Source organism: Bubalus kerabau, chromosome 8 (assembly GCF_029407905.1).
Source record: "Bubalus kerabau isolate K-KA32 ecotype Philippines breed swamp buffalo chromosome 8, PCC_UOA_SB_1v2, whole genome shotgun sequence".
In the NCBI taxonomy this organism is placed as follows: domain Eukaryota; kingdom Metazoa; phylum Chordata; class Mammalia; order Artiodactyla; family Bovidae; genus Bubalus; species Bubalus kerabau.
This window is the reverse complement of record NC_073631.1, coordinates 53889401-53915997: the sequence shown is the minus strand read 5'-3', so window position 1 is coordinate 53915997 and position 26597 is coordinate 53889401. Positions and strand designations below refer to the sequence as shown.

The following is a 26597-nucleotide window of genomic DNA, read 5'->3' as shown; positions in this document are numbered from 1 at the left end:
ACTAAAGAGTCTTTTGGTGAAGGTCAAAGAGGAGAATGAAAAAGCTGGTTTGAAACTCAACATTCAGGAAATGAAGATCATAGCATCTGGTCCCATCACTTCATTGGAAATAGATGGGAAAAAGTGGAAACAATGATAGATTTTATTTTCTTGGGTTCTGAAATCACTGCAGATTGTAACTGCAGCCATGAAATTACAAGACCTTGCTCCTTGGAACAAAAGCTATGACAAACCTAGTCAACAGAGACATCACTTTGCCAACAAAGTTCTATATAGTCAAAGCTGTGGTTTTTCCAGCAGTCATGTATATATGTGAGTTGGACCATAAATAAGGCTGAGTGCCAAAGAATTGATGCTTTTGAATTGTGGTACTGGAGAAGACTCTTCCCCTGAACAACAAGGAGATCAAACCAGTCAGTCCTAAAGGAAATCAGCCCTGAATATTCATTGGAATGACTGATGCTGAAGCTGAAGCTCCAAATTTCAGCCACCTGATGTGAAGAGCCGACTCGCTGGAAAAGACCCTGATGCTGGAAAAGATTGAGGGCAGGATAAGGGGGTGACGGAGGATGAGATGGTTGGATGGCTTCACAGGCTCAATGGACATGAGTTAGAGTGAACTCTGGGAGATAGTGAAGGACAGAGAAGCGTGGCGTGGTGCAGTTTGCAGTTGCAAAGAGTCGGACATGATTTAGTGACAGAACAACAATTGGTATGATAGTTTTCTTGCATTTTGCTGTGATGAGCTATCTTCAGCTTACTTATATGTGTTCTAAGCTCACTTGCAGACATGGGACTCACCAGTTCTTTAGAAACCCAGGTTCCTTTCAGTAGGAAATGGTATTTGAAGACCAAAATTTGGTCACTAGAGTTTCTCCTTGCTATAGAATTGGTCACTGGATTGGTTCTTTCAGTGGGTTGAGCTAAGAAATAGATACAGATAAAATATGTAATGAAGTTGAACTGAGCAAAAAAGTACATCTCTGTATACTTCTGTTTCTCTTTCTATGTTTATGTCTGTGTCTCTGTTTCTATATCTTTTGTAATGAAAATATGTTATAAGGTCATACTGCTATTTCCCATTCAATTTCAGGACTGTAGGGTTTTTACTTACCTTTCTTTTATCTTCTGTTAACATTTTGATTCTACCATGCCAAGAATCCTGTTTCTCAAAAACACTAATAGTGATAAAAAAAAAATTAAGGTATTACATAATTATTCTCTGGCTCACCATTTCAAAATAATAGTACCAGATGGCACAGTGGTAAAGAATGCATCTGCCAGTACTGGAGATGCAAGAGACGTGGGTTTGATCCTAGGGTGGGGAATATCCCCAGGAGTAGGAAACGGAACCCCACTCCACTATTCTTGCCTGGAAAATCCCATGGACAGAGGAGCCTGGTGGGCTGCAGTCCATGGGGTCACAGAGTTGGTCGCAACTGAGCATGCACACACACACACCAGCACTACATTTAATTTCCTTTTCCTATTTATCCCTTGCTGTTTTTTTTTTTTTTCTTTCTCCTCATCTTAGGGTATATTCCAGCAGGTAGATGCAGGCACATTTCTTTGCTTTACAGTCACTTGGAATAATTTCTGGCTGTGTGATTATGCTGCCTGCTGGAGATACGTTTAGGTTCCTTTGGTTTTTCTTTGCTGTCTTTTTTTTTTTTTTCTGGTTCTCTCTGGTAAACTAGTCTGCCTACTTCATTGTTCTTAAGGAGCTACCAAGCTGCTCTCAATGTCTTCCCACCTAAATCTTTGTTGTTTCTGAAAATGCCTTCAGGCTTGAGCTTCTGTTCCCAATAATGTTCTTTCCTTTGGGGAGAGTTCTGTCTTGGTGATGTGGCCTCTCCATTTGGGCTAAGTCTCTGAGCCACTGCTCCAGAGCTAGGGGCAAGCAATTTCCCACTGACCCAGCTTTATAGCAAGTTATCGAGCCCAGTCTGGTCTTCTAAGCTTGCCTTGCCTGATGAAGAACCTCTGCCCTTTGAAATAGCCAGTGGGCGAGCTGTCAGGGCCAGAGGGTTCTAGGCTGCCACACCTGGGAAGATCCTCTGCCCTAGAATGGGCACCATGTGGGGTGGGGAGCAGGGTGCCCCCTGACCTCTCCATTGCCCTCATCTCAAATTTAGCCTCTGTGACACAGACCTGCAGGCTGGCGGAGTGTGAAATGGTGCTGGCCCACACCTCTAGGGTATGTGGGCCATACTGCAGGCCTAGGCTGTGAACTGGGGGGAAAGGGAACCCCAGCTTCTTGACTGCAACATGCCAGAGTATAGCTTCTGTCATACCAAGCTCAGGAAGGGATATGGGAGCAAGTTATGGCTGAATAGCTATGGACTTTTGTTGTTCTTAATAGACTGATTATATTTTCTTGAATAAATGTTTCTTCATTTGCTGTATACCATTAGTCCAGAGACTTTAAATGGTTGATCATTTTTACCAGTACCTTTTGTTTCCCTGAGAGCAGGTCCACAAGTTCATCACCTGCTTATTCCAGAAGGTGTCCTCCAGCTGAATGCTAATTCCTGTGGTTTTCAGCTTTTCTGATCTTTCTTCCCTCAGTTAACTCTTATTTTCCCACAGAATTTGTGCCAGGTGCTGTTCATAGACAGTTCTCATTTTGTTCCTCACACAATCTCTGTGGATGAGGTTCATAATTCTGTGAGGCTCAGAGGTTACAGGTCTTTCCAAAAATCACATCTGACTGGATTATGAGCCATTGGAAGTTTAGATTCATTTCTAATCAGAGAGAAGTCAGCTGACAGTTTACCATAGAAAGAGAGAATCACTTTCTAGTTACAGTTTCCACTTTAGGGAGCTTACCAGCCCTGCATTTCCTTCCCACTAAGTCCCAAACTGCTGAAAATCTCTTCAGAAAAACAGAATGCTCACAGCAAGAAAAAGCTCATGTTTTCTAGCACTACCGAGATCAGACTTGTGGCTGTGTTATTGATTTGTGATAGTCTTTACTAACCCTGAGGGCTTCCCTTGTGGCTCAGCTGGGAAAGAATCCGCCTGCAATGCCGGAGACCTGGGTTCAATCCCTGGGTTGGGAAGATCCCCTGGAGAAGGGAAAGGCTACCCACTTCAGTATTCTGGCCTGGAGAATTCCATGGACTGTATAGTCCATGGGGTCGCAAAGAGTCAGATACCACTGAGCGACTTTCCCTCACTCACTCATTAACACTGAACTACCTACTATAACCCAGAGTCTTCAAAGGTACTAACAAGGGCCCTGGATGGACTTGTATCCATAGTTTCTCAGTCTGTTTAAGGGGATGTTGTGTGTGCAAAGTCACTTCAGCCATATCGGACTCTGCGACACTTTGGAATTGGCCCACAAGGCTCCTCTGTCCATGGGATTCTCCATTCAGGAATATTGGAATGGGTTGCCATGCCCTCCTCCTGGGGATCTTCCTGACCCAGGGATCGAACCCATGTCTTTTATGTCTCTTGCATTGTCAGGTGGGTTATTTAACACTAGTTACTGAAGAACTTAACAAAGCTTTTAACATGCAAAGTGCATTTTCAATTAAGAGTAGAATATCATGTGCTATATTTCCCACTTTATTTGGTTGTGCAGCCCCATTTCCTTGCACCATTGACACTTTGAGGGAAGATTGGCCTAAAACATTTATTCAGTAAGAAAAGGGTATGAGAAATCCTTACCAATGGCTGGAAGATACTTGCATATCAACAGTATTTCCATCTGCCATCCTTAGAGTCTGCTTTGGATGATAGTACCTACTTTTTGTCTCAAAGGGAGAACATATGTGCAAATTTTGAGTTGCTGTAAGCAGGGTTCTGTGAGGGTATATCCAACTTCCTGTTGAAGTTTAATCTGTATTTCTGTGTGGAGAACTCTGAAATAACCTCCAAGACTTCCTGTTGATCTTAAGACATGGAGAAAATCACTTTGGGGCTGGTAGTTAACTTTGCCATGGCAAGAACACCCTGTTCTATCTTCCAGTGCCAAGCATGGGTGCATTATTCATAATAGGAGTTTAATAAATATTTTAAATACCAAGTTAATGCACAATTCAAAGTCTAGCTTCCCTCCGCAAACAGGGATATCAGTTCTGAGGAGAGAGAATGAAAGAGCCTTTGCTGTTTGGTCCCCCCATGTGAGTGCCCAGTGGATCTGACCAGGATTGCAAAAAGTTCTGTCCTTCTGAGAGCTCCAAAACCCAGTCCCTGCAAAGCTATTGGAACTTTCTCCACAGAGATGTGGTTTAGTTGCTAAGTTGTCTCTGACTGTTTGTGACCCCATGGACTATCCGGGCTCCTCTGTCTGTAGGATTTCCCAGGCAAGAATAGTGGAATGGGCTGCCATTTCCTTCTCCAGGGGATCTTCCAGACCCAGGGATCAAAGCCGGGTCTCCTGTGCTACAGGCAGTCTCCTTTATTGCAGGCAGATTCTTTACAGACTGAACCATCAGGGAAGCCCCCATTTCATCACAGAGATGGTAACCTGAAAGAGCTAGACCACTGTTTTTCAGAATGTGGGCCTGAGGCCCATAGCATCATGCATTAACTATAAGCTTGTTAGAAATTCATGTTCCACTTCCCCAACCTACTGAATTAGAATCACTGGCCCAGGAAACTGTTTTAACAAATCTTTCAGGTGACTCTTATTCACATTAAAGTTTAAAAAACACACTATCCTTTAAGGTCAAAATGACTGCTATGATCTGAATGTTTGTGTCCCCATAAATTCATATGTTGCAACTCTAATCTCAATGTGATGCTATTAGGAGGTGGAGCCTTTGGGAGGTGATGAGGTCATGAGGGTGGAGCCTTCATGAAAAGACCTAGTACCCATATAAACAAGATCCCAGAATGCTCTCTGGTCCTTTTCTGATGAGGATGCGGTGAGAAGAAGGCTGTGTATGAACCAGAAGGCAGCTCTTGCCAGACACCAGATCTGCTGGCACCTTGATCTTAGACTTCCCAGCCTCTCGAAATGTAAGAAATAAATTTCTGTTGTGGTATTTTTTTGTATAGCTTGAACTAAGAGAATGATAATTATCAGGATGGTGGTTGTGAAAACTGGATGAACATGAAAAAAAAATCTGGAGAATTTGAGGAAACACTGAGACAAAGCCTGTTTCAAACCAATTAAAGAAGAATTGTGGGAGAATGGAGTTAGGTTGTTGATAGCTCAAAGGCTCCTCAAGTGATTCTAATGTGCAGCCAACTGAAAACCATTGACCTTGTAGCCTGGGCGGTCAAGGAAGCAGAAGAGCTAGGATTCTCAGGAGACCAGTGGAACACCACAGCAGTGACTAGGGAGACTGAGCTTGTCAACCAAGTGACATTAGATAACCTGTAGCTGCAGCTACAGAATTTTCTACCCAAGCAATTGCAGGTAATGTCATGTTACTTATCAGATAACGTATTTTTTCCATAGACAAAATATTGTCTCGTAATCTAGCTGAGAAGACCACTTGGCCTTCGCTTAAGTCTTTCTTGAAAATTTCCTCAAAATTATCAATTCCAGAAATGAGAAATGAATCTTATCTAATTCCCTGCCTTAATTCATTCTAGAAAAGTGATGATCCATTTTCTTTAAGACTCTACTTAAGGCCTCTTTACTGAGTCTCCCTTTTGATTTGAACAATTAGCAGTCCTCATTCCATCTTAGTGTTACATATGAGGACATAAGTCTCTGCTCTGTAGGTGAGGGTGGTTTATGCCAGTGTATGTGGAAGTGTGTGTTGCCAGGGTGGGAGAGGTGGTGTCATAAATGCCTTAGATCATATCTCTATGGACTTTCATGATATTTCTGATTCTTGTGACCTGGTGACTTTGGTTGTGACTCATCTTGACTAATACTCTTTTCAAAAACACTGCACTAAAGGCCAGCTCAAAAACTCTAGGAGCCTGTCCAAGTTTTAATTGAGGAACAATTCCCCACCTTCAGAGGCTTTCATTGAGCAATTTTTGTTAGCACTTGTTTTCCGAGTTCCCAGATTACTCATTTTGAAGTTCAACTACCCAGAAACTTTCTTCTAATCCCACAATAAGAATCAAACAATAAAGACAATCAGTATCAAGGATAAGGGCTAGCATGTCCCATCTTAGCTGTGATGCTATAGGAAAGCAATGGGAGGAGAGAAGCCAGCTTTCTAGCAGGCAATTGAGTAATCCTATTGGGGCATCCCAGCTCCCATCTGAGTAGGTGTATTAGTTGGGCTTCTCAAGGTCAGAAGAAGGAATCATATATGTAGCATACATATCACCTTCAGTAATGAGATTTTATTGTCAGAATATGTGAGAACTTAGGGTAAGATGGGAAATTTCCTCATTAGCTGCACAGTTCCTTCTGGTCCCAGGGCCTCAGTGTTGGAATGAGGAAGCACAATAGACTTCTTTCTTATAATCAAAGGGCAGAGAGGTAATGTGTCTTGTCTTCACTCCTCTTGCACAATACGAGTTAGCTTTCAGCTTCTCAATGGGAGGTTCCGCAACTAGAACTGGTTCCCCATATTTCACTTCTTTGGTCAGTTTCTTCAGTATTAGGGATTTTTGACCTGAGGCTTTGGGGATCCACAAACCCTCTGGAATTATAGGCCAAAATGAAAGTCTGTCCCTATGTGCATTTTCTTGGGAAACGATAATCTATTTCCAAAGGGCCCATTTCCAAAGGGCCCTTAATCCTTGCTTCAGTTAACTGTGGCTAGTGGAACAGATTTGGACTTTATGCATGGCACATGACAATGTAGGCAGGAATGAGTTAATTGGAATCCTTACCCTCAATAGGGGTCCATGACATGGCAGCAACTGGAGGCTTCAGAGACCCCTCCGTAGCTGGTCACAGAACAATAGGCTGTGTGAGGTAATTCTCTCACCTCTCCAGTCTGGATTCTGATATCTCCTCTAGTCTTTCTGTTAGTCAAAGAAATTCCCCCTTCTGACTGCATGCTCTCATACACCACCCCCTGACTCAATAAGCAGATGTAGAAAACTTTTCTTCTCTGGTTCTATCAGTTCAGTTCAGTCACTTAGTTGTGTCCAACTCAGCGACCCCATGGACTGCAGCACGCCAGGCCTCCCTGTCCATCACCAACACCCAGAGTTTACTCAAGCTCATGTCCATTGAGTCGGTGCCATCCAACCATCTCATCCTCTGTTGTCCCCTTCTCCTCTTGCCTTCAATCTTTTCCAGCATCAGGGTCTTTTCAAATGATTCAGTTCTTCCCATCAGGTGGCTGAAGTATTGGAGTTTCAGCTTCAGCATCAGTCCTTCCAACGAATATTCGGGACTGATTTCCTTCAGGATGGACTGGTTGGATCTCCTTGTAGTCCAACGGACTGTCAAGAGTCTTCTCCAACACCACAGTTCAAAAGCATCAACTCTTCATCACTCAGCTTTCTTCACAGTTCAACTCTCACATCCATACATGACCATAGGAAAAACCATAGCCTTGACTAGACGAACCTTTGTTGGCAAAGTAATGTCTCTGCTTTTGAATATGCTATCTAGGTTGGTCTTAACATTCCTTCCAAGGAGTAAGTGTCTTTTAATTTCATGGCTGCAGTCACCATCTGCAGTGATTTTGGAGCCCAAGAAAATAAAGTCTCTCACTGTTTCACTGTTTCCCTATTTATTTGCCATGAAGTAATGGGACCAGACAAGGCTGTGGTCTGTGTGATCAGATTGGCTAGTTTTCTGTGATTATGGTTTCAGTGTGTCTGTCCTCTGATGCCCTCTCGCAACACTTACCATCTTACTTGGGTATCTCTTCATGGCTACTCCAGCAAAGCACAACCGCTGCTCCTTACCTTGGACAAGTCACCCCTCCTGACTTTGAACCTGGAGTAGCTCCTCTCAGCCCTCCTGCACCTGCACAACCGCCGCTCCTTGGATGTGGGGTTGCTCCTCTCAGCCGCCGCCCCTGACCTTGGACGTGGGGTAGCTCTTCTGAGCCGCTGCCCCTGGCTTTGGCCATGGGGTAGCTTGTCTCAGCCGCTGCCCCCTCACCTTGGATGTGGGGTAGCTCCTCTTGGCTGCTCCTGTGCCGTTGCAGCCTGGTGCTCTCGGTTTCTGCCCCTTTCACCCATGTTTAGTCTTCATCAAGGTCCCAACATTTCCTTCAACACTTGCTCTACTGAAACCAGCTCCCCACTGAAGATCTGCTTCCTCTGAAGTACTCTCAAGTGGTGGCTGCTTTCTGAAACCATAATCACAGAAAACTAGCCAATCTGATCACACAGATCACAGCCTTGTATAACTCAATGAAACTAAGCCATGCTTGTGGGGCCATCCAAGACGGGAGGGTCGTGGTGGAGAGGTCTGACAGAATGTGGTCCATTGGAGAAGAGAATGGCAAACCACTTCTGTATTCTTGCCTTGAGAACCCCATGAACAGTATGAAAAGGCAAAATGATACGATACTGAAAGAGGAACTCCCCAGGTCAGTAGGTGCCCAATATGCTACTGGAGATCAGTGGAAAAATAACTCCAGAAAGAATGAAGGGATGGTGCCAAAGCATAAACAATACCCAGCTGTGGATGTGACTGGTGATAGAAGCAAGGTCTGATGCTGTAAACAGCAATATTGCATAGGAACCTGGAATGTTAGGTCCATGAATCAATGCAAATTGGAAGTGGTCAAACAAGAGATGGCAAGAGTGAACATCAACATTCTAGGAATCAGTGAACTGAAATGGACTGGAATGGATGAATTTAATTCAGATGACCATTATCTCTACTACTGTGGGCAGGAATCCCTTAGGAAAAATGGAGTCGCCATCATGGTCAACAAAAGAGTCTGAAATGCAGTACTTGGATGCAATCTCAAAAACGACAGAATGATCTCTCTTCGTTTCCAAGGCAAACCGTGATATTGAATTCACGGTAATCCAAGTCTATGCCCCAATCAGTAACGCTGAAGAAGCTGAAGTTGAACAGTTCTATGAAGACCTACAAGACCTTTTAGAACTAACACCCAAAAAAGATGTCCTTTTCATGATAGGGGACTGGAATGCAAAAGTAGGAAGTCAAGAAACACCTGGAGTAACAGGCAAATTTGGCCTTGGAACATGGAATGAAGCAGGGCAAAGGCTAATAGAGCTTTGCCAAGAGAACTTAACAAACACCCTCTTCCAACAACACAAGAGAAGACTCTACACATGGGCATCACCAGATGGTCAACACTGAAATTAGATTGATTATATTCTTTGCAGCCAAATATGGAGAAGCTCTATACAGTCAGCAAAAGAAGACCGGGAGCTGACTGTGGCTCAGATCATGAACTCCTTATTGCCAAATTCAGACTTAAATAGACCATTCAGGTATGACCTAAATCAAATCCCTTTTGACTATACAGTGGAAGTGAGAAACAGATTTAAGGGACCAGATCTATGGACAGAGGTTTGTGACATTGCAGGAGATAGGGATCAAGACCATCCCCATGGAAAATAAATGCAAAAAAGCAAAATGGCTGTCTGAGGAGGCCTGATAAATAGCTGTGAAAAGAAGAGAAGTGAAAAGCAAAGGAGAAAAGGAAAGATATAAGCATCTGAATGCAGAGTTCCAAAGAATAGCAAGGAGAGATAAGAAAGCCTTCCTCAGCGATCAATGCAAAGAAATAGAGGAAAACAACAGAATGGGAAAGACTAGAGATCTCTTCAAGAAAGTTAGAGATACCAAGGGAACATTTCATGCAAACATGGGCTCAATAAAGGACAGAAATAGTATGGACCTAACAGAAGCAGAAGATATTAAGAAGAGGTGGCAAGAATACACAGAAGAACTGTACAGAAAAGATGTTCATAACCAAGATAATCATGATGGTGTGATCACTGACCTAGAGCCAGACATCCTGGAATGTGAAGTGAAGAGGGCCTTAGAAAGCATCACTACGAACAAAGCTAGTGGAGGTGATGGAATTCCAGTTGAGCTATATCAAATCCTGAAAGATGATGCTGTGAAAGTGCTGCACTCAATATGCCAGCACCTTTGGAAAACTCAGCAGTGGCCACAGGACTGGAAAAGGTCAGTTTTCATTCCAATCCCAAAGAAAGGCAATGCCAAAGAATGTTCAAACTACTGCACAATTGCACTCATCTCACACGCTAGTAAAGTAATGCTCAAAATTCTCCAAGCCAGGCTTCATCAATACGTGAACCATGAACTTCCAGATGTTCAAGCTGGATTTAGAAAAGGCAGAGGAACCAGAGATCAAATTGCCAACATCTGTTGGATCATGGAAAAAGCAAGAGAGTTCCAGAAAAACATCTATTTCTGCTTTATTGACTCTGCCAAAGCCTTAGACTGTGTGGATCACAATAAACTGTGGAAAACTCTGAAAGAGATGGGAATACCAGACCACCTGACCTGCCTCTTGAGAAATCTATATGTAGGTCAGGAAGCAACAGTTAGAACTGGACATGGAACAACAGACTTGTTCCAAATCAGGAAAGGAGTACGTCAAGGCTATATATTGTCACCCTGCTTATTTAACTTATATGCAGAATACATCATGAGAAACACTGGGCTGGAAGAAGCACAAGCTGGAAACAAGATTGCCAGGAAATTATCAATAACCTCAGATATTCAGATGACACCACCCTTATGGCAGAAAGTGAAGAGGAACTAAAAAGCCTCTTGATGAAAGTGAAAGAGGAGAGTGAAAAAGTTGGCTTAAAGCTCAACATTCAGAAAACGAAGATCATGGCATGTGGTCCCATCACTTCATGGGAAATAGATGGGAAAACAGTGGGAGCAGTGTCAGACTTTGCTTTTTGGGCTCCAAAATCACTGCAGATGGTGATTGCAGCCATGAAATTAAAAGACGCTTACTCCTTGGAAGGAATGTTAAGACCAACCTAGATAGCATATTCAAAAGCAGAGACATTACTTTGCCAACAAAGGTTCGTCTAGTCAAGGCTATGGTTTTTCCTATGGTCATGTATGGATGTGAGAGTTGAACTGTGAAGAAAGCTGAGTGATGAAGAGTTGATGCTTTTGAACTGTGGTGTTGGAGAAGACTCTTGAGAGTCCCTTGGACTGCAAGGAGATCCAACCAATCCATCCTAAAGGAAATCAGTCCCGGGTGTTCATTGGAAGGACTGTTGCTGAAGCTGAAACTCCCAATACTTTGGCCACCTCATTGTGGGCAGGCAGAGAAGGGGATGGCCGAGGATGAGATGGTTGGATGGCATCACCAACTCGATGGACATGAGTTTGGGTAAATTCCAGGAGTTGGTGATGGACAGGGAAGCATGGCGTGTTGTGATTCGTGGGGTCACAAAGAGTCGGACATGACTGAGCAACTGAACTGAACTGATTGAATGAGACCGGATGCCATGATCATAGTTTTCTGAATGTTGAGCTTTAAGCCAACTTTTCACTCTCCTCCTTCACTTTCGTCAAGAGGCTCTTTTGTTCTTCACTTTCTGCCGTAAGGGTGGTGTCATCTGCATATTTGAGGTTATTGATATTCCTCCCAACAATCTTGATTCCAGGTTGTGCTTCATCTGGCCCAGCATTTCTCTTGATGTACTCTGCACATAAGTTAAACAAGCAGGGTGACAATATACAGCCTTGATGTACTCCTTTCCCTATTTGGAACCAGTCTGTTGTTCCAAGTCTGGTTCTAACTGTTGCTTCTTTATGCACATACAAATTTCTCAGGAGGCAGGCCAGGTCGTCAGGTATTCCCATCTCTTGAAGAATTTCCCCAGTTTGTGGTGATCCACGTAGTCAAACACTTTGGTATAGTCAATGAAACAATAGTAGATGTTTTCCTGGAAGTCTCTTGCTTTTTTAATGATCCAACAGATGTGGGCATTTTGATCTCTGCTTCCTCTGCCTTTTCTAAATCCAGCTTGAACATCTGGAAGTTCACAGTTCATGTATTATTGAAGCCTGGCTTGAAGAATTTTGAGCATTATTTTACTAGCATGTGAGATGAATGCTCCAGTACCTGGAGCATTCTTTGTCATTGCCTTTCTTTGGGATTGGAATGAAAACTGACCTTTTCCAGTCCTGTGGCCACTGCTGAGTTTTCCAAATTTGCTGGCATATTGAGTGCAGCACTTCCACAGCATCATCTTTAATATTTGAAATAGCTCAAATGGGATTCCATCACCTCCACCGGCTTTGTACATAGTTATGCTTCCTTTGGCCCACTTCACTTCATACTCCAAGATATCTGGCTCTAGGTGAGTGATCACACCATCATGATTATCTGAGTCATGAAGATCTTTTTAGTATAGTTCTTCTGTGTATTCTTGCCACCTCTTCTTAATATCTTCTGCTTCTGTTAGGTCCATACCACTTCTGTCCTTTATTGTGCTCATCCTTGCATGAAATATTCTGTGGTATCTCTAATATTCTTGAAGAGATCACTAGTATTTCCCATTGTATTATTTCTCTCTATTTCTTTGCACTGATCACTGAGGAAGGCTTTCTTATCTCTCCTTGCTATTCTTTGGAACTCTGCATTCAAATGGGTGTATCTTTCCTTATTATCTCCTTTGCCATTAGCTTCTCTTCTTTTCTCAGCTATTTGTAAGGCCTCCCCAGACAGCCATTTTGCTTTTTTTGCATTTCTTTTCCTTGGGGATTGTCTTGATCCCTGTCTCCTATACAATGTCAGGAACCTCTGTCCATATTTCTTCAGGCATTCTGTCCATCAGATCTAATCCCTTCAATCTATTTCTCACTTCCACTATATAATCATAAGTGAAAGTGAAGTCACTCAGTCGTGTCTGACTCTTTGTGACCCCATGGACTGTAGCCTACCAGGCTTCTCAGTCCATGGAATTTTCCGGGCATGAGTACTGGAGTGGGTTGCCATTTCCTTCTCCAGGGGATCTTCCCGACCCAGGGATTGAACCCGGGTCTCCCACATTGCAGGCAGACGCTTTACCGTCTGAACCACCAGGGAAGCCCCGTATAATTATAAAGGATGTGATTTAGGTCATACCTGAATGGTCTAGTGGGTTTCCCTACTTTCTTCAGTTTAAGTCTGATTTTGGCAAGAATGAATTTATGATCTTAGCCACAGTCAGCTCTGGGTCTTGTTTTTGCTGACTGTATAGAGCTTCTCCATCTTTGGCCACAAAGAATATAATCAATGTGATTTTGTTGTTGGCCATCTGGTGATGTGTATGTGTAGAGTCTTTTCTTTTCTTATTGGAAAAGGGTGTTTGCTATGACCAGTGCATTCTCTTCAGTTCAGTTCAGTTCAGTCGCTCAGTCGTATCTGACTCTTTGCATTCTCTTGGCAAAGCTCTATTAGCCTTTGCCCTGCTTCATTCTGTACTTTAAGGCCAAATTTGCCTTTTACTCCAGGTATTTCTTGACTTCCTACTTTTGCATTCCAGTTCCCTATAATGAAAAGGACATCTCTTTTGGGTGTTAGTTCTAGAAGGTCTTATAGGTCTTCATAGAACTGTTCAGCTTCAGCTTCTTTGGCATTAGTGGTTGGGACATAGATTTGGATTACTGTGATATTGAATGGTTTGCCTTGGAAAGAAACAGAGATCATTCTGTCATTTTTGAGATTGCATCCAAGTACTGCATTTCAGACTCTTGTTAATTATGATGGCTACTCCATTTCTTCTAAGGGATTCCTGCCCATAGTAGTAGATATAATGGTCATGTGAGTTAAATTCATCTATTCCAGTCCATTTTAGTTCATTGATTGCTAAAATGTTGATATTCACTCTTGCCATCTCCTGTTTGACCACTTCCAATTTGCCTTGATTCATGGACCTAATATTCCAGGTTCCTATGCAATATTGCTCTTTTCAGCATCAGACTTTACTTCCCTCACCATTCACATCCACAACTGGGTGTTGTTTTTGCTTTGACTCTGTCTCTTCAGTCTTTCTGGAGTTATTTTTCCTCTGATCTCCAATAACATATTGGGCACCTACCAACCTGGGAAGTTCATCTTTCAGTGTCCTATCTATTTGCTTTTTCATAATGTTCATGGGGTTCTCAAGGCAAGAATACTGAAGTGGGTTGCCATTGCATTCTCCAGTGGACCACATTTTGTCAGAACTCTATACCATGACCCATCTTGGGTGGCCCTACATGGCATGGCTCTTAGTTTCATTGAGTTACACAAGGCTGTGGTCCATATGATCAGATTGCTTAGTTTTCTGTGATTGTGGATTTCAGTCTGCCTTCTGATGGAGAAGGATAAGAAGCTTATGGAAGCTTCCTGATGGGAGAGACTGACTGAGGGGGCAATCTTGTTCTGATGGGCGGGGCCATGTTCAGTAAATCTTTAATCCAGTTTTCTGTTGATGGGTGGGGCCGTGTTCCCTCCCTGTTATTTACCTGGGGCCAAACTACGGTGGAGGTAATGAAAATAATTGGGACTTCTTCAAAAGGTTCCATACATGCACTTCTACACTCAGTGCCCCAACACTGCCGCAGGACACTGCCAACCCAGGCCTCTGCCAGAGACTATGGACACTCATGGGCAAGTCTGGGTCAGTCTCTTGTGGGGTCACTGCTCCTTTCTCCTGGGTCCTTGTTCTGTTTGTGCCCTCCAAGAGTCTATTTCCCAGTCCTGTGTAAGTTCTGGTGGCTCTGTGGTGGGGTTAATGGTGACCTCCTCCAAGAGGGCTTAAGCCATACCCAGGTCTGCTGCCCCAGAGCCCCTGCCCCTGCGGCAGTCCACTGCTGACCCATACCTCCACATGAGACACTCAAACACGGTTCTGGCTCAATCTCTGTGGGGTCTCTGGGTCCTGGTGCACACAAGGTTTGTTTGAGCCCTCTGAGCGTCTCTGGCGGGTATGGGGTTTGATTCAAGCATGATTTCGCCCCTCCTACCATCTTGCTGGGGCTTCTTCTTTGCCCTTGGACATGGGGTATCTCTTCACAGTCGCTCCAGCACCAGGCAGCTGCCGCTCTGTGGCAGCTGTGGTTCTATGGCCAATAAGTTCCACAGTGTCCAAATAGATGCTGTGTGATGACCTCAACAGTGGCTTCCCTAGTTGCTGCACTCAGTTCTAATTTCCTCCCAAGGATCAAGGCTGAATAAGTGAAAGCCATCCAGGATTTTCACTTTATAGAGAACAGACAGTTTAGATACCAACCTCTCACCCTTTGTAGTAAAGATTTTACGGCTGTATATACAGAGAGTTCCAGGCAATCCTAAAGGTTTCTCTGGCCCATGCCTCTGTGCAGAGGTAAGTTTTTACCTCCAACAGGGTTTTCAGTATATCTGGTGTTGGCTTGGGTTTCCTCAATAGCTCATTGGTAAAGAATGCACCTGCAATGCAGAAGATGCAGGATATATGGATTCAACCCCTGGGTCAGGAAGATCCCCTGGAGTAGAAAATGGCAACCCCGTCCAGTATGCTTGCCTGGGAAATCCCATGGACAGAAGAGCCTGGCGGGCCACAGTCCATAGGGTCACATGGAGTTGGACATGACTGAACACGCACACATGGCTTGGGTAATGTTTACTCAGACCCAATCATCAGTGTTATCAAAACAAGTGAATAGCGAGTCTAAGACGAAAGTCCAAATGCTTTTCTTCAGTTACAAAGATGACATGGTTGACATGAACTCATGTTTTTTTTTTAGTCAGTTATTCTAAGTCAACTCCACTTACCTGTGGATGTAAACAATCACTTTCACAACCAGGGCTCTGCTAAAGTAAGTGGAAAAGAGATTGGGTGTTGTTTTCCTTTGGAGTGATGCAATGCTGGTTCAAATTCAATCTGATGTCATTAACTCTGTAAGGGATTTAACCAGCAGCTGCTCACAAAGCTAACCAAAGCCAGGAAATAAAAATATATTCATCAGAGTTTTCAGTTCATTGATACTGAAAAGGTTTAGGACTTGACAAAATGAAAATATTATGAGGGTCTTTACAAATTTTTAAGACAAATCTGTTGATAACAGGTATGGTCAGTGCTCAATTCCTTTGGCATCAATGATCATTGCTAATTTTTGCAGGACCTTACTCTTGAAAGGGCTTCCCTGCTGGCTCAGATGGTTAAGAATCTGTCTGGAAGGCAGGAGACCTGGGTTTGATCCCTGGGTTAGGAAGATCCCCTGGAGAATGGCATGGCTACCCACTCTAATATTCTCGCCTGGAGAATTCAATGCACAGAGGGGCCTAGCAGGCTACAGTCTATGGGGTCACAAAGAGTAGAACATGACTGAGAGACTGACACTTTTACTTTTTACTTTCTCATGAAAGATTAATGGAACTGTAATAAATACTCTTAACTTTACATCCTTCAAGAAACCTGAAGTCTTTTTAAAAAAATAATGAAAATTCATTTCAGTTTAAAAGGCATTTAGGGCTTTCATTTATATTTTCTGCATATGTTTTGGAGGATGGATTATTTTTAATGTTTATTAAGATCAAATCTTTTATTACAATATTCTATTAAGGTAAAGAAAAAAGCCAATATTTCCATAACATGCTCTACATAAATCTTGAATACAGCTCCAGAGAAGACATACATTTTACTTCTCTTCCTGAAGCTGGAAAGGGTTAGAACAATTCTTATAGTAAATCAAGAAGAGAGAAAACCCTTATGAGGCAAGGCAGGTCAACACAGCCAGCTGGCTTTATATTTATCTTCTCAGCATTCTTTTAAAAACTTTTGTAGTTCTGCTGCTGATCCTACCTTTCATATTGCTGTTTGTTTAGTTTTTAAAGGGCTTGGTTCTTTTTATTTGAACACACATCCCTTTTGTTGGAAAAACTTCTACTAAATTATCTCATCAGCTCCCACCAAATTTTCTTTTCATGGCTCTTGTTGTCTAGGTTATAAGAACCCATGCCAACATGAAAGGCCCTGAAGGAATGTGTGACAATCTTCCTGAAACAGTATTTCCTGGATCCAGTGAGATCTTTGCCTCCAGGAAGCGGCAGGGAGAAGGTAGGTTGGCCTGTGCATTGTCTTGCATAGTGGATGGGTTTTTCTTTAAAGTAGCCGTGTCAAGTGCTGCCTCAGGGTCTAACTGACACCAAGCTGAGGGGTTGCAGAATGTTCTTAACGTGATGTAAGTAACTCTCCTGCAGGTACATCTCAGATGGTACTTACCTTATGATTTCCAAGCTGTTTAGTACATCCTCTCAGAGCCTAGAAAGTTGTCTGCTATTTCCCTCAGGACAAACGGGTTATTGCTTTCAAGCTTCTTTGCTCTGAAAACCAAAATCATTTTAAAAAGTCTTATTTCAGTGACTAGTTTTATTTCCTCTAATGAACAGTGCTTGCCAGCACAACTGTGCATCACTGCATTAGGCTAACATGACCAACGGCACACATGAGACCCTCACCTGTCCCTAGGTTATCTGTCTTTGAAGTGCAGCCCCTCTTTTAGTTAGGGGGAACTTGGAGAGAATAAAGAGTCTATTTTCTTGTACTTTTAAAACATAAAGTGTTGTTTTAATTTAAATACTACCATGCACTCACAATTCGTTTTTTTTTTTTTTTTTTTAATGATATATAAATCAGAGGGGAGAATATAAAGAAATGCCATCTTCTAGGTTTGAATTGTTAGGTAGGTAGAATAGGGAAAAGGAGTCCAAAATGGCGGTGGCTAAAAGACAAGGAAGGTCCGAGGACCAGAGTGAAGACTTCAGGCAGAACAAACAGAACAAACAGCACTCCTGGCTAAGCCCAATTTGCATAGGGAAGGCCCAGGTGGAGGAAAAGACATATAAAAGGAGGAGCCAAAGCGCTTTCTCTCAGACTCTCTCTCCCGCGTGCATGCGCTCTTTTCTCTCTCCTTCTCTCTCTCTCTCTCTTTCTCCCTCCCCACACACTTCTCCACTCCCTATAGATGTCACGAGAGTGTATGTTCCTTGGTTCTTTGTCTCGTCACAACAAAGATTTGGAGCGATGGACATTAAAGTCCTCGGCGCGTCACAGCTCTCAGGTCTTGGACAAACCGTGCTACAGCTCTTAGGCAAATCAGTGTTACAGCTCCATTTTATTTAGAAGATAGCAGAAGAATCCAAGACTCAAAGAGAAGACAGTGGAGGAGTGTGTGTGTGTGTGTGTGTGTGTGTGTGTGTGTGTGTGTGTGTGGTGGGGGAGAGAGAGAGAGAAAGAGAGAGAGGAAAGAGAGAGAGAAAAAAGAGAGAGAAAAAAGAGAGAGAGAAAAGAGCGCATGCACGCGGGAGAGAGAGTCTGAGAGAAAGCACTTTGGCTCCTCCTTTTATATGTCTTTTCCTCCACCTGGGCCTGCCCTATGCAAATTGGGCTTAGCCAGGAGTGCTGTTTGTTCTGTTTGTTCTGCCTGAAGTCTTCACTCTGGTCCTCGGACCTTCCTTGTCTTTTAGCCACCGCCATTTTGGACTCCTTTTCCCTATTCTACCTACCTAACAGAATGAAGCAGGCTTTTTCCTGAAATTAAGGAAATTATTGAGTTTTGTTCATGTGGCATGGAAAGATGGAAGAGTTAAATGCCCAGGCTCTGCATCAGGGGACTTGTTTAATAGTGTGATGCACCCTGGGAAAGTCTTCACTTTGAAACTCAATCTGAAACTTACTCCTTGCACCAAAAGGATCAGAGAAGAAAGCTAGCTCCCCAAGAAATCTAGGTGGAATGCATTTAATGAACCTTATGATATTGCTGATATTAACCACTTTTGCTTGCCCAAAAAAGAACAATTTCATATTATTCAACACAAGAGACTCAAGCATCTATAAGAGGTAGTGTGGACATTTCCACTTTTTTCTTTCTCATATGCTTGAGCAGAAATTCCCAGCAAGGAGTAAAACTTGTTCTCTTCCCAGGAGAGACAAGAAATTGTTTTTCCCTTCCTCATCCTCGGCAGTATCACAAGATACCTTGAAGTATCCTATGAGATCTCAGCATTATGCCAGCTCTCTCTTAGGATCCAGCCTTCTCCATCCCAATTGGCCTCAACTTTCTCTCCTAATCAAGCCTCGTATATTTGCAGGGATAGAGGGAGGTGGGGGCAGACCTCCTAATGTTTTTCTCTACATGTACAAAATGATTTTTCCATAGGATAAGTTTATTTTTCTCAATTTTTTTTTCATGCCTTGGGTTATGGAACTCCTTCAGTATTGTTAGTGATATATATCTATAACCTTAACTGATGATTTCAGTTAAGATTGTTTTATCATGAGTGTAGGCCAAGCAAGCATCATTCCTTACATAATGCTGCTGTTTAATGAGTGTGTGCCTGTCTAGGTGTGTTACATGCTACATAAATTTTGGCTTTTCTAGAGTGTGTCTCAGGGTATACTCATCTGACTCAACTACTTCTATGTTCTTGGCTTTCTGTCAGTAAAGCTAATAGCAGTGTGTGCTTGATCCCCTCACCAGATGTTACACTGAACACCTATCCCCTGGCATGGGGAAATAGCTTCTCATTTCTTCAGGCAAATGTTTAGCAGGCCAAGCCAATTTTCCATTAGTTTCCACCTTGAACAATCTTGTCTTTAATACAATCTTCAACACTCAAAATGAAAGAGCTTCTAGATCACTATCAAACTCTTCTCAAAATTTTTTAATATTGATACCATTGTATCTTTTGATTAACAGGATTTTTAAAAAGAGAGATCATGTATTATAAGTTTCCTAGGAATGCTAAAACAAAGTAACAGACTGAGTAGAACAAAAAACTGGAACTTACTCTGTCACAGTTCTAGAATGCTAGAAGTCCAAAATCAAGTTGTTGGCAGGGCCATGCTCTCTCTGAAGGCTCTGAGGGGGATCATTCCTGGCCTCTTCCTAGCTTCTGGTAGGCGCCAACAATCCTTGGTGTTCCTTGGCTTGTAAATGCATCACTCTAGTCTCTGCCACTGTTATATGACATTCTCCTTTTGTATCTTTGTGTATGGGAATTTCCCTCTTATAAGGGCACCAGGCACTGGATTAAGTACCACCACCTTCATCCTCAACTTGAGGTGATCTCTCCTGCCAAGATACTCTTTCCAAATAAGGGCATATTCACATGTTTGTTCACTCACATGGATGTTAACTTTGGGTGGACATAACTTTGTACAGGTAATCTTGAAGATACTCTTCTAAATATTCTAAATCCCTTTAAACTAAATGTTGTTCAAATAAATACCTAGACAGAAATGATCACTGTTACATCCCAAGCTCTGGAAGTGTCACAGATATATTCTTCTAACACCATACACAAAAATAAACTCAAAATGAATTAAAGATCTAAACGTAAGACCAGAAACTATAAAACTCCTAGAGGAGAACATAGGCAAAACATTCTCTGACATACATCACAGCAGGATCCTCTAAGACCCACCTCCCAGAATATTGGAAATAAAAGCAAAAATAAACAAATGGGACCTAATTAACCTTAAAAGCTTCTGCACATCAAAGGAAACTATTAGCAAGGTGAAAAGACAGCCTTCAGAATGGGAGAGAATAATAGCAAATGAAGCAACTGACAAACAACTAATCTCGAGAATATACAAGCAACTCCTACAGCTCAACTCCAGAAAAAGATCCAATCAAAAAATGGGCCAAAGAACTAAATAGACATTTCTCCAAAGAAGACATACAGATAGCTAACAAACACATGAAAAGATACTTAACATCACTCATTATTAGAGAAATGCAAATCAAAACCACTATGAGGTACCATTTCACACCAGTCAGAATGGCTGCGATCCAAAAGCCTACAAGTAATAAATGCTGGAGAGCGTGTGGAGAAAAGGGAACCCTCTTACACTGTTGGTGGGAATGCAAACTAGTACAGCCACTATGAAGAACAGTGTGGAGATTCCTTAAAACACTGGAAATAGAACTGCCTTATGATCCAGCAATCCCACTGCTGGGCATACACACTGAGGAAACCAGAAAGGAAAGAGACACGTGTACCCCAGTGTTCATCGCAGCACTGTTTATAATAGCCAGGACATGGAAGCAACCTAGATGTCCATCAGCAGATGAATGGATAAGAAAGCTGTGGTCCATATACACAATGGAGTATTACTCAGCCATTAAAAAGAATACATTTGAATCCGTTCTAATGAGGTGGATGAAACTGGAGCCTATTATACAGAGTGAAATAAGCCAGAAAGAAAAACACCAATACAGTATACTAACGCATATATATGGGATTTAGAAAGGGTTTAACAATAACCCTGTGTACGAGACAGCAAAAGAGACACTGATGTATAGAACAGTCTTATGGACTCTGTGAGAGAGGGAGAGGGTGGGAAGATTTGGGAGAATGGCATTGAAACATGTATAATATCATGTATGAAACGAGTTGCCAGTCCAGGTTCGATGCACGATACTGAATGCTTGGGGCTAGTGCACTGGAACGACCCAGAGGGATGGTATGGGGAGGGAGGAGGGAGGAGGGTTCAAGATGGGGAACACATGTATACCTATGGCGGATTAATTTTGATATTTTGCAAAACTAATACAATTTTGTAAAGTTTAAAAAAATAAAAAAAAAGGGTCCTGCAGTGATCAAAAATAACGTGATCACAAAGTAAGTAGAAAAATACCCACAGTTATATCTAAGGTTCTCCAGAGTTCAGATATTATAAATAACTAAATAAGTTATTGAAAGCTATCAAATACCAATCACATTTAAAATTTTACCTGATAGATTTCAAAACTGTTGTATGTATGGCATGGTATGAATTTTCTACACTCACATGTTAACTCTGTCCCTAAATAAAGCTGCATTTATCTGTCAAAAATAAAAAATAAAAAAAATAAATGCTTAGAATCTGTCAGACGCCATGGACAGAAATGGACGCTAGGGAGACAGTGATAAACCAGAGACATGGTATCCCTGTTTCCAAGAAGCTTATGTTATAGTTGAGGGGGACAGATACAACTGTAATTTCACTGTGCTCACAGGCAGTATATATTGGGAAGTGACTACGTTCTGGCCTCTGAGGATGACAAAAGGGAAACGAGAATAAAAGTCCATGCCCTCCTAGAACTTACCTTCTACTGGTAGAGAGACAATGCATAATAAGTAAGCAAAATAATTTTAGCTAGCGATAAATTCCATGAAGAAATAAAAGGCAGAGGAAAAAAAAAAAAAAGTGGTGTGGGGTGTCCTTTTGATCTGAGCCTGAAGGAAGCCAGGGTATGAGTCTCATGAATGTCTTAATTCAGTGTTCTAGTGGGAGGAACTGGAGGTAAAGGAAGTTCCTGGTACATTTAGGAACAGCAGGAGGCACTGTGGCCTCTGGGAGTCATTCAGGAAAGAACAGAAAGAATGGAGCCATAGCCTAGAGCTGAGATAGAGCCCAGTAAATGACCATAAGATACTATAACTCTAGGGACTTCCCTGGTGGTGCAGTGTTTAAGACTGGGCCATGGGTTTGATCCCTGGTTGGGGAATTAAAATCCGGCAGGCTGTGCTATACAGCCAAAGTTTTTTAAAAAAGAAAAAAAATACTATTGCTCAGCACATAAAAAATTCTACCAGCAGTGCAGGAGACACAGGAGATGTGGGTTCCAACCTTGGCTCAGGAAAGTGCCCTGGAAGAGGAAATGTGAGCCCACTCCAGTATTCTTGCCAGGAAATTCCATGGTCAGAGGAACCTGGTGGGCTACAGTTCATGGGGTCTCAAACAGTGGGACATGACTAAGCACACACAGAGCACAAATAAAAGCTCTAGAAGGTTTTGAGGGTTTTGAGGGTTTTTGAGCAGGAGAGTGATTTGGATTTTATAGGGAAACCCCTTGGCTTTTGTGTCAGTAATGGGTGGAAAAGGCAGGTGGATTTTGACTACAGAGCCAATGGGATTCAGGTAGTGAAAATTCTGTGAGATAATCTTGACCTGAAGGAGAGGAGGGGTGTGAAGGAAGGTAATTCTGTTGGGCAGCTAGTAGCCAGGGAAGGCCTCCCTGAGGATTTTATGTCTTAAACTCTTATGTGAATGAGCCGAAGTGGCCAGCCTTCTAAAAATCTTGAGGGATCAGACATTGGAAGGCCTTAAGTCTGGTGTGTTGAAGGATAGACAAGACAGCTGGAAGCTGGAAGATGCAGCCTAGGAAGCCAGCAGATACACCCTAGGGCTCAAGAGGGAGGAGGCAGGGCAGCGGCAGGCAGGCCCTGCGGGTCCTGTCTTAGTTCCCTGAGCTTCCTCAGAGCACTAGAGGGGGCTTGAGGCTCTGCGACTGCCTCCAGGACCGGGATCCTGTCCCTGAGCCCTTGGAGTCACTGCATTGCAAGGCACGGCAGCATTCCTCAATGTAAGAAGGAGTGACCAGTTTCTGAGATACATTCATTTAGAGGATGTCCCCTTTTAAAGCATTGTAACTCATAATTCTAAAACACCTATGCCTTTCACACAACCAAACCATTTCCAGGAATCTCTCCTGCAGAAACATCATTGGTAATACTCAAATACAGAGTATATAGATTTTTACTGTGGCGTTGATTACATTGGGAAAAAATTTTAAGAAAAAAGTCTCCTTCATTGTTTTCTCAATTCCTGACTTTTTCTCATTAAAAAAATCTGGGTTGACTATGCATTCTAATCTCATTCTTCTAATTCTCTTGATTATATTTTCATATACTTAGATTTGTCAAAAGCTAATTGAAATATAATAAAATATGGATCAACCTTATACCCAATACAAAAAAAGAAAACTTTTTTAAAACATAAATGAAAATAATTGAAGGTACATAGTGGTTTCTCACTGTGGTTCACTTTGACAGATAAATGGCTAGCTTCACAAAATTGCCTGTTTTCTTAGTGAATCAAGAGCTCTCTTCTTTGCTCATGAATTACAGATCTCTTCTGATTGCCGGTAATATTGTGGACTAAATGATTAAATGAACAATTGAATGATAATTCTTTCCTTGTACGGAACCCAAGAAAGTAAATGTGGGGGAAAATATACCCATGACTCAAACCCCAAATTTCATTTAAGGAAAGAGAAATCACATATTAGTAATGATTTTGGCACATACAGTAAGAGATAAAATACAGGATAAAATACAGGAGGGGAGGAGAGGAAACCCTGGAACAATCTGAATAAAGCCCATCAATAAGGAAATGTGTGAATAAATTATGGTACATATATAAGATGGACTTCTGTGAAGCTATTAAAAAGAATGTATTGGATCTGTATTTTCTGATTTAGAATAATGTTCACAGTACATTTTTTTAAGTGGTAGACTGGCCTGTAGAAATAATATGTAAATAGAAAGCATAGTGCTATGTAACATTCTAAAATGATTTTTTAAAAACCCATTGTATGGTGATGGAAATGTTTGTATCTTAATTATAGTGCTGGTTTCGTGAGTATATACAACTGTTAAAACTCGTGGAATTTTACTTTAAATGAATGCAGTTTATTCTACATAAATTATTTCTCAATAACATTGAAAAAATTCCACTCCTAAAAAATCCTAAAATGACTAGATTTGTATAAACAAAGGAAGAAAGTAAAGTTACAGTGTTTACATAGGGATGACTTTGGAGAGGATGATGCCTAATCTATAATCTTGTAGTAGCCTTAGCCTCAAGCCACTATGAAGCCAAAATATCTTAATGTGAAGACACAGATTTGTCAACAGAGCTGACCTAGGTAAATATCCAGTAGTCATGTATGGATGTGAGAGTTGGACTATAAAGAAAGCTGAGTGCCGAAGAATTGATGCTTTTGAACTGTGGTGTTGGAGAAGACTCTTGAGAATCCCTTGGACTGCAAGGAGATCCAACCAGTCCATCCTAAAGGAAATCAGCCCTGAATATTCATTGGAAGGACTGATGCTGAAGCTGAAACTCTAATACTTTGGCTACCTGATGTGAAGAACTGACTCATTTGAAAAGACCCTGATTCATTTGACTCATTTGAAAAGATTGAAGGCAGGAGGAGAAGGGGATGACAGAGGATGAGATGATTGGATGGCATCACCGACTCAATGGACATGAGTTTGAGTAAACTCCAGGAGTTGGTGATGCACAGGGAGGCCTGGCATGCTGCAATCCATGGGGTTGCAAAGAGTTGGACATGACTGAATGACTGAACTGAACTGAAGTAAGGAAGTAGTTCCCATGTTCCTTCTACAATTTTGTGCATGTATGAGAAAGTGAGAGATGAAGAGGGCATGGTGGTGGTCAACTGCAATTAAACCTAAGCCAGAGACTGGATCATCAACCAAAGGGTCATAATCCTTTTATAGCCAGTCTTGGAACACTGTGGAAGAGCAAGATCTTTGAGGTTGCTGCTGCTGCTGCTGCTAAGTCACTTTAGTCGTGTCTGACTCTGTGTGACCCCATAGACAGCAGCCCACCAGGCTCCTCCGCCCCTGGGATTCTCCAAGCAAGAACAATGGAGTGGGTTGCCATTTCCTTCTCCAGTGCACAAAAGTGAAAAGTGAAAGTGAAGTCGCTCAGTCATGTCCGACTCTTCACGACCCTCTGGACTGAGGCCTACGAGGCTCCTCCGCTTATGGGATTTTCCAGGCAAGAGTACTGGAGTGGGGTGCCATCACCTTCTCTGCTTAAAATTTTTGGTAAAAATTTTAAGTAAGTAATTTTAAGTATATTGGTTGTTAACACCATGGGAGTTGAATAAGATTCTTCAGGAAAATTTTAGTGAGTAGAAGAGCAAGTGCAAAGGGAGGTTGTGCTTGAACTTTTGAGTTGAATCAATAGAGATTCCAGCAAGGGAAGCTGAGAAGCAACCACTACAGTAGAAGGAAGACCGAAAGAACTTGGTGTTTTGGGGGGACCCTGGAAGGAGAAAGTGTTTTTGTGGTGGCAGTGGTGGGGGAGGAGGAGGAGGTAGAGGAATTACCAATAGTGACAAGTACACCATGGAAATGTAGTAATTTAAGGCTTAAAGACTGCCCATAGGTTCTGGGAGTTAGAAGATCATAGGCAATTTGGGAAATAGCAATTTCATTAATAGAATGAACATAGAGCACATTTTGGTTGATTAAATTAGGGGAGGAAAAAGCTGGATGAAAAGTCATGGGAAGAGATGTCTGTTGCTAGAGGTGGTTCTTTTTTTTTTTTTTTTTTTTTTTTTAATGAGGGTTTTGTTTTGTTTTGTTTTGTTTTTTTCTTGGCTTACATGTGGGATTAAGGGCAAGAACAGCAATGAAGGAATATCAAGGAGACCAAGCATGGAAAGGAGCTAGGTTCTGGGCAGTCATATGAGTGAGAGCGAAAACCTTATTTTGTGATAAGAAGTATGTTAGTTCGGGTTCTCCAAGAATCAGACAGCAAGACGTGATTGGGTATGTAAGATTCACTGGGGAAAACACTTATTTATGAAGGATAAGGAGGAGCGAGTGGAGGTGGGGAGAGCTTTCAGACCTTGGTGATCTGATACCTGTGAAAGGAAGGAGGATTAGGTAGGAAGTGCCTCATCTCTAACACAATTCCAAGGAAGCTTTCGGCAAGCCTATGGAGTGCCAGAGTTGCTAGTTAAAGAAGTTCTGTGTCTCATAGGAACGGGCCGGTTAGTATCTCTTAGTTTACTCCCTGCCTGAGAGGCAGCATGTGGGCATTGTGATCTCAAAGCAATGCAAGCATGGACCCCCAGGGGCAGCAGCTGGAGTCCTCAGGGATCCTGCTGCAGTGGGGAACCTGGGTGGTGCATTTTCATGGTGAAGTGTTGATACAGCTGTGGCTGTATTGGGATGTTGAGAAAA

At 42.2% G+C, this 26597-nt stretch overlaps 1 protein-coding gene across 10 annotated transcripts in view; it reads left to right on the top strand.

Annotated features, from left to right (window-relative positions):
- CFTR (CF transmembrane conductance regulator) overlaps window positions 1-26597 on the top strand; it is a 318775-nt gene that overhangs the window by 235422 nt on the left and 56756 nt on the right. For 9 of the 10 annotated variants that reach the window (XR_008717817.1, XM_055590287.1, XM_055590288.1 and 6 more), the window contains one exon: window positions 16767-16881. Coding sequence is in view for 9 of the 10 variants with exons in the window: in XM_055590287.1 (XP_055446262.1) it covers window positions 16767-16881 (115 nt within the window). In the remaining variant the exon portion in view is untranslated. Of the gene's footprint in view, window positions 1-16766; window positions 16886-26597 lie in introns of all 10 variants that reach the window. The other variant, XM_055590289.1, reaches the window with a different exon arrangement.